This window comes from Anarrhichthys ocellatus, unplaced genomic scaffold (genome assembly GCF_004355925.1).
Source record: "Anarrhichthys ocellatus isolate YVR2014 unplaced genomic scaffold, GSC_Weel_1.0 scaffold2125, whole genome shotgun sequence".
In the NCBI taxonomy this organism is placed as follows: Eukaryota; Metazoa; Chordata; class Actinopteri; order Perciformes; family Anarhichadidae; genus Anarrhichthys; species Anarrhichthys ocellatus.
This window is the reverse complement of record NW_022282099.1, coordinates 1-8,575: the sequence shown is the minus strand read 5'-3', so window position 1 is coordinate 8,575 and position 8,575 is coordinate 1. Positions and strand designations below refer to the sequence as shown.

Here is an 8,575-nt window from a genome sequence, read left to right as displayed (position 1 = left end):
CGGGCGGAGCCACATTTCCTGAGAACACCCATTGTTGTTACGATTGGTCAGCTGCAATAAATCAGTTTTATCATCATAGTATGGATTTTAGTTGAGTCACCCGAGCCACCCGTTCTCTGTATACATCCTTAGAGTAACCACGTTGTACTTTTTTGTTTGTCATTCATTTTATTTAAGTATGATTTTGCTGGTTTTGAAACAAAAAGGGGACATAATACACTCTTTCCAAATTATTACTTTTGGAGGTCATTTACAACAATCGGCTGAAATAATGAAAATAAATCATCCGTTTTATTATCATTTAAAAGTATATAAAAACGTTTTAAAATGAAAACCTATAAGATGTCCAATCCAAAAATAGAAAATACATACATACTGAAAATATCTTCACTCTTCCTCTGCTTATACAGTGCCTTGCATAAGTATTCACCCCCCTTGGATGTTTCATCCTTTTGTTGCTTTTATACATGAAATCATGGTCAATATAATTTGGCTCTTTTGACAAGAATTTGCAAAAAAAACCCTCTTTAATATCAAAGTGAAAACAGATTTTTACAAAATAATGTCAATTAGTTAAAAATATATAAGGTAAAGTAAAGATTGCATAAGTATTCACCCCCTTCAGGTCAGTATTTAGTAAATGCACCTTTGGCTGCAATCACAGCACTGAGTGTGTGTGGATATGTCTCACTCAGGCTGGCACATCTGGACACTAAGATTTTTCTCTATTCTTCGTCAAAACAGCTCAAGCTCTGTCAGGCTACTTAGGGATCGGGCGTGAACAGCTCTTCTCAAGTCCAGCCACAAATTTGCAATTGGATTGAGGTCTGGGCTTTGACTTGGCCACTCCAGAACATTCACCTTGTGGTCTTTGAACCATTCTGTGTAGCTTTTGCTGTATGCTTGGGGTCGTTGCCTTGCTGGAGAATAAATCTTCTCCCAAGTCGTAGTTCTCTTGCAGACTGAGTCAGATTATCCTCCAGGATTTGTGGATATTTTTCTGCATTCATGTTCCCCTCTACCTTTACAAGCCTCCCAGGGTCTGCTGCTGAGAAGCATCCACAGAGCATGATGCTGCCACCACCATGCTTCACGGTGGACATGGTGCGTTTGTGGTGATGTGCAGTGTTTGGTGTTCACCAAACATAGCGTCTAGTCTGATGGCCAAAAAGCTACATTTTTGTCTCATGAGACCAAAGAACCTTCTTCCAATTGACATTGGAGTCTCCCACATGCCTTTGGGCGAATTCTTTCTACAGTGGCTTTCTCTTTGTGACACCTGATCGTTTCTTACAATATACCGTCATGCCATTTGGTATGTGTAATGCTCCTGCTACTTTCCAAAGGGTAGTAAATGAAGTACTGGGAGACGTTCCACACTGCAGAGCATATCTTGACGATATTGTAGTCTATTCTGATGACTGGGTTGGTCACATGACTACATTGAGAGAGGTTTTCAAGCGTCTTTCTACTGCATCCCTAACACTCAATCTTGCCAAATGTGAGTTTGGAAAAGGAACTGTTCTCTATCATGGTCAGCAGGTTGGTCGAGGACAGGTTCGTCCTGCGGAGGCCAAGATCGCAGCCATTGCGACATTTCCTGCACCAACCACCAGGAGAGAGCTGCGCGGTTTCCTTGGGATGGCAGGATATTATAGACGGTTCTGCAAAAACCTCTCCTCTGTAGCAGCCCCACTGACTGATTTAACCAGTCCCGCGAAGCCCTTTGTGTGGTCTAGTGAGTGCAATCAGTCTTTTGAAAGTGTTAAGAGTATAATGTGTTGCACTCCTGTCCTGACTGCCCCAGATTTCTCTTCGCCTTTCAAACTGGAAGTTGATGCCAGTGCGGTTGGAGCTGGGGCAGTTCTTCTGCAAGAGGATGACCAGGGCATCGATCATCCTGTGAGTTACTTCTCCCGGAAGTTCAACAAACATCAACTTAGATATTCCACAATAGAGAACGAAGCTCGAGCAATGTTGTTCGCCCTACAACATTTTGAGGTTTACCTTGGGTCAAGTGTTAAGCCTATTAAAGTTTTCACCGATCATAACCCACTTGTGTTCATCTCCAGGATGTATAACTACAACCAGCGTCTTATGCGTTGGTCTCTAATCATTCAAAACTACAATCTAGAAATCATTCATAAAAAGGGGTCTGAAAATGTTCTTGCGGATGCTTTGTCGCGTGCACTGTAGAATCAAACATTATGTTTGAGCTTATATGGGTGGGGGTATTACATGTTGTGTTTTCTCCCCTCCTGCCCTTCCTTTTTTCTCTCCCCCTCAGTGAGTCTCCTATCCTGGCAATCAGTTTATTGGGTTCCACCTGTGGGGGCCGGTCGTGCTACTCGGTGGGTTGCACCAACTGCAGGCTGGCCAATCGGCAGATGGGGAGCCGAAGAGAAAAGCAGGAAGACTCAGGAGTTGAGCTGGGTCTGGTCTTCAATTGTCGATGCTGCGAGCTAGACTTCAGGTTACCGTTTGTCGGGAGAGGTTGCGGACAGTAGGTGAGTCTGGAGTACCCTTTACATTGGCGCAAATGTAGTTGATTTTCTGTGTCTAGATACACTAGGCTTATTGGTCGGTGCCCCATCTGTATTTGGTTTTGGTCGAGTACATTTAGATAAGCTAGCAAAGCCATTTTGTTTGTTTGATTTCAGAGGTTAGTTAGTTAGGCCAAGTTCAGTTATGTTGGTTTCAATTGTTTGGCACGACCACACCTGTCCCATCCTCTCCCACACTGTGTTGAGGCTCACTAAAATGTAACTGTACGTGAGCAAAATAAATATTGTTTGCGGAACACGGGCTATTTGTTTATCATTTGGATTGTTTTATGTTGGTCCCTAATCCTCCCCTGGACCAACAGAAAAGGAACGTAACAGTATGCAGAAGACTTTCAAAGTTGAGGAGGTTTGAGAGGATTTGCTCCATAGAGAATCAATGAAGAAAAGCTTAATATTTCAAAAAGCATAAGAGGTAACCGGCATGTCCTTAAAGAGCTGAATATTTTGATAGTTGAACGTTTTTTGTAGCTGAAAGTATGCAGAAGAAGAAATTAAGATAAAGATTATGATAACAATACATGTTTGTTGGAATGCTGATGTGGAGCCAGCCTCGTGTACACAAAGGTGAAAGATAAGCAGAGCGCGAAGAGTGATCAATAAAAAACAACACGATTGATGTGCAGATAAGCACAGAGGCTCGTTTCACAACAGTCTGATGCTGGTTGCACAAACTGTAGCCGTCAGATGTGCCGTGAGTAAATGTGGCTTGACCGTGCTCAACATCCCTCCACTTAGAATTTGGGCCTCAAAATTCATATTGTTTCTCTGAATGGCCACTCCTGGAATCTGTAGAAAACAACCAATCAGAGAAAAGGACTCTCTAACACAGCTGTCAATCACTGCTTGTGAGGCTCGTGAACTCTGGTCAAACTGTCAAACTAGGCAGCGATGATCAAATATGAATCAAGTTTCTCTTTCTTTTTAAGAAGCATATTTCGCTTTGCTGTAAAATGAGAGTTTGTGACCCATATGTGACCCGTTAGTGACGAAATATGTTTATGACAACATTTGAGAAATGCGGTAACAGAATATTGATTTATATTTGATCAGCACTGCTTGTTTTGACAGTTTGATCTGAGTTCACAAGCAGTGATTGACAGCTGCGTTGGAGGCTGCACAGCTCTGATTGGTTCTTTTCCTTCGGACGAGGTGGAATTTTGCAGATGGCTCTGTTACCTCGACTGAATGATTTAAATGGGGAGAAATGGATTTCCATTTCGTTATTGGTAGCTGTATCAGTGCAACTGAAGATGAGAGTCAAGACCCAACACTTGGGAGAATGATAAGATGTTATGCATGCAGCCTAACCTGAGCAGGGTGTCGGTTGTACAGCTGTCATCATGAGACACCCTGTAGCCCACCTCCAGACCAAGACTGAGGTCCATCTCATCAGCCACGCGAAGGGCCAGACTCACCGCCGTCACCGAAGAGGGCTGGGAACAACACACCAGGCCCTGAGAAAACTCATAGGACAAAGCATACTCCACACACCACTGTGGCACCTGCAGGGAGAAGAAAAGAAAGACGGAGGTTTTAATCAGTTTTTTTTTAGAAGCACACCCACTTTAAAAAGAAGTACTTGAACATGAAGGTGGAGCGGCTAAGTCTTTGTACAGTGGATGGACCATCCATCTTAACCAATTACAAGTAGTCCTCATTAAATGATTGTTTCAGCCAACAACCCGAGAAACAGACTAATATCATCTTTATAAAGTTGTTATGGCCAACACCTTAGCATACGGTTACCTATTTATACATCCATCCGACACAATGCAACATCAACATTCATTTGGGGTTGTTTGTGTCCACCCGATGCATGTAGTGACAATATTCACTCTCTTTCTGGCTCTGCTTCGGCTTCCAGTAACTCCCGAGGAAAACATCTAAAATATTACATTTGGATTACACTTTGAGTAGTACCAGTCGTTCTAATTCAATCCTGAGTGAGAGGAAAGGTAGCAGACAACAGGAAGAGTAAGGCCAAAGGGACAGTGTCACCACGTTGATAGAGAGGTTGTGTTTTGTCCTTGGGAAACACCTGGCAGTAGCATTAACAGTGCAGACAGAGGAAGGAGGTGGGAAGGGGATTCTTGATGAAATAAGTCTTCAGGTTAACTCTGCTGTAGGCACATTTTAACGTTCTGATGTGTTCACATGTAATCTCGTAAAATGTAGTGTTGGTGAGAAACTTGAATAAATCCAGATGTTTGAAGGAGATGTTTTCACAACATAAATGGATATTAGAGCTGAATTATGAGCTGTTAACACTAGCTCTAAGCAGATTATAATACATCGTTACAACTACTAATGACACGTTTCATTTAATCAATGAAAATACAATCTTTTATTTCCTTATCATTTGAATTGTGTTGACGAAGAAACAAAAACACCATAAATGACTTTAACAAAGTAAAACTGTAACATTTAGAATGTTTGATGGTTTACTGACTTCAGAGCGGTTAAATGATTTTTTGGACTGTGGTAAATAATAAATAGTCTGGAGCCTTGTAGACCAGAGGTTTATGATCCGATGCATCACTAGTTGGTAACAATAATGTAAAGTCATTCTCTGTGGGGTGTAAGCCTAACCCTCGCTCCTCTGTCTGTGCCCAACATTATAGAACAAAGATGGAGCATGAAGCCATTATTGCTGTGTTTCAATAGCCCGGTTATTCTTCTGCTGGGATTTTGTTGTTACCTTTTGTGCCACAGACTCAATTAATCCTCAATACGACCAAACTGTATAGCAGCCAAGACAGCTTCACACAATGCCACTTAAGGACACGTGCAAATAGACAAACGCAAGCAAATGAAGGAAACCTCTCTATCACTCTGACACCACAAAGCAGTAGACGGAAACACACATCTCTAGGAGATCCAACTCAAAGTCAGGGAGACACTGACAACTGATAAATGGTTCCAACCATTCACCCAATAACGTTGGAAAATGATTCCAATATCACTGGATATATTGTGGATGTGCATTGTAAATGTATAAGTATATTTACTCAAGTACTGCACTTAAGTACAGTTCTGAGGTATTTGTACTTCACTTGAGTATTTCCATTTTGTGCTGCTCAACACTTTTCCTCCACTGAACTTCAGAGGGAAAAAAGAAGTTATTACTCCATTACGTTTATATAAGTACAACACAGGTATTGTTACAGGTGACTTTGTAGATTAAGATCTTACATATAAAACATGTGATCAGTTTAAACATAGGATGCATTTGTTACATAAGTAAAGGATTTGAATACTTCTTTCACCGCTGTTGGCTATATAACTAGCATTAGCCTGCTGTTGATTATTTCGTGCGTTTGTCTTTATATCACATATCTGTTGTTGAATTGCAGAATGTGATTCAATGTGAATGTGCTTGTGTTTTATCTATGTGTCAAAGTGGTGAAAGAGCAGTTACCTTCATTCAGTGTGCAGTGCATTGAGCTCAAATTGTGTCTGCAGAACAGCAAATTAAAACATTTGTCTTATTTTCAGTGTCCGATTTAAAGTTCTCATGTTAACAGACACTGATGCATGTTTGGCTTATGGTGTTGCATGACAAACAGCTTAGTAAAGAAGTGACAGTTGTTCTTAGTAAAGTAAGAATGACTTTCTCCCTCATAACAGTGTTGAGGAAATGTTATAGTGGTATCAAAAACATGGCTAAATAGTAGCATAATGATGGTGAATAAGACACTGTCTAAGAACAGAACAGGTTCATGTTAAGAGTTTGAGCTGAATAAATCTCGGTGACTCCATACACTACATGTGATGTCCCTGTTGGATCCTGGTTACCTGGGTGCTTTTTCCAGCTCCACTCGATGCACTGAGCAGCAGCATGTTGTGGCTCTCCAGGTGCTCCAGCAGACTCTGCCTGAGCCTCCAGATGGGAAACTGCCGCCTCTCTTCCAGCAGGGCGTAGTAGCGCGAAGAAAAAGGCAAACCGTCATAAGGGTTCACTTCTAGGTCTCCGAGCCCATCCTCCTCCCCTCCTCCTCTTCCTCCATCACCTTCATTGTCTAAATCCCCAGACAGGAGGGAAGACATGGACAGGGAGTCCAGGGCAGCAAAGGGCCACACTCGGGACAGGGAGGTGGCTGGGGGCTCTGCTGGTGGCGATGACATTGCCAGCAGGGGTGGGTGAGGGGCTGGTTCACAGAGAGGCCTGAGATCACCTGCAGAGGGACAAAAACACAAGAAGCAAAGGAGGGAGTCAGGAGGTGATGCTCTAACGTCCCTTAGAAACAACATGGATGTCACTTGTGTTTTCTCCTTTCCCTTTAACAGGCCCTGTTAAAGGGACAGACAGCATGTTTGGTATCCAACTGTGGAATGCTTGACTCCACCCAGATGCCTCTGTCTGTCTGTCTCAGTCAACAGACATGATCTGTGGAACAGCGAAGGCCTGCAGGCCTGTCCGCTGTTCTGCTGTGCTGGTTGATTCATGTGAGGGGGAGCAGATGAAAAGAGAGGTACAGGCTTCTACCGTATTGGTGGTCCATCAGCTAGAGGTGTGAAATATGTGATTTAATACCAACATGTTCACATATTTTGTTACATAGCGGGTTTATAATAAAAGCAGAGGTACATCATCACAAAGAAATCTATTATGCCATGAGGCAAATATTCTCATTGATTTGCATAGTGACCTCCAAGAATCAAAGATGTCAAAGGGACAGATACATTGGCTGAAAAGGTATACTGGTATATTGAGCTGCAGTAGTTAGTCTTTTAGTCATTAGACAGATAATTCATCAGTAACTATTCTGGTAATCAATTCATCATTTATTCAAGCCATTTGACAAATAATAATAATGCAAAACATTTCCTAGTTCCAACTTCTTATTCAGAGTTGTTGCTGCTGTTCTTGTTTTCTGTCTTATGTGACTGTAAATATGTTTGTTTTGGACTGTTGGTCGGACAGAACAAGCTATTAGTGAAGGACTTGAGTCACTATTTGGATCCATGATGAACAATAGATTTATGTAATCTCACTGTATGTCGTCCTTCCAATGAACAAAGAGAGAAATGATGGGACTGAAAGGAATATGGTCATGTCATGTGATCCATAATGTGAGCTGTAGATAGCAGTAGAAATGATTCTATTGATTAAAGACGCATTACAAGAACAAATTGAATCAAGTAAACAAGCATAAATCTCTACAGGACCGTGGGCTCTGGAAACCTTTTTCACTATTTTGGACATTTCATTAACCCAACAATGAATCAATGGACATTGGAACATAAAGAGCAAATGAACTGATCATTTAACAACCTTTGTCTTGACACTGAACATAAAAGCACTCTGAAAGCCTGAAGTAGTTTACTCTGATTACTTTTGACCTGTTCCGGTCATTCATTCAACAACCTGGACAATACGTTTGAATGCAACAGAGCAGAAGGATTTTATGACCTCATCAAATAATAAAGGAGGAAAAGAGCGGTTTGATAGAATGCAACAGGAGATAAGCAGAGGAGCAGATCAGAGATAGCTGCTGGGCAAAGGTCATCTGAATGAACCAATGAAAGTTGCCAAAGCCTGCTCAGAGTTTTACACTTTACTTATTCTTGGCTCATCTTATTCTCATTTTTATTCATTTACATTAGAATTTTGGAGGTAAAGTTTTTGAAAAAGTTTTATAGAGCAAAGTATCATTTTGGGATGTGTAAAATCAAAGTCCAGGTATCGTAAATACTGTTCTGTGTGACTGAGATGTGTCAGCCGCCTCCATGCTAGCAGCCTCACTGGCAGCCAAGCCACTGGTCATACCGTTGCAATCTTTAATCTGAAATCCACTGGTTTATTGTAGACTGTATTCTGCTTCTAGAATGCTTGTGTTTCAACACCACTTCATATTTGACAACTTCGATTTCTTTTGTCAAATTAAAAAGTTTTTTTTAGAGAAAAACATGTTAAGCAAGGTATTGACAAATACGTGTGTGTGTGTGTGTGTGTGTGTGTACATATATGTGTATGTGTGTATATATATATATATATACATATATGTGTA

The 8,575-nt window shown here is 41.3% G+C and overlaps 1 protein-coding gene across 1 annotated transcript; it reads right to left on the bottom strand.

Moving 5' to 3' along the window:
• Positions 1–639: 639 nt before the first annotated feature.
• On the bottom strand, positions 640–8,495 carry LOC116378154 (putative pre-mRNA-splicing factor ATP-dependent RNA helicase DHX32). The gene is made up of 2 exons (XM_031839973.1): positions 6,360–8,495; positions 640–4,066 (listed from the first exon to the last, which is right to left on the bottom strand). The coding sequence occupies exons 1-2, from the start codon at positions 6,813–6,815 to the stop codon at positions 3,800–3,802; spliced, it is 723 nt and encodes a 240-aa protein (XP_031695833.1). The 5' UTR covers positions 6,816–8,495; the 3' UTR covers positions 640–3,799.
• Positions 8,496–8,575: the final 80 nt, after the last annotated feature.

Bases quoted from the DNA above. Each gene is read 5' to 3' on its own strand.
- LOC116378154 (XM_031839973.1), bottom strand. From the start codon at position 6,815: ATGTTGTTTCTAAGGGACGTTAGAGCATCACCTCCTGACTCCCTCCTT. The intron at 4,067-6,359 runs GTAACCAGGATC...TTCTCCCTGCAG, and splicing joins GAGCTGGAAAAAGCACCCAG to GTGCCACAGTGGTGTGTGGA.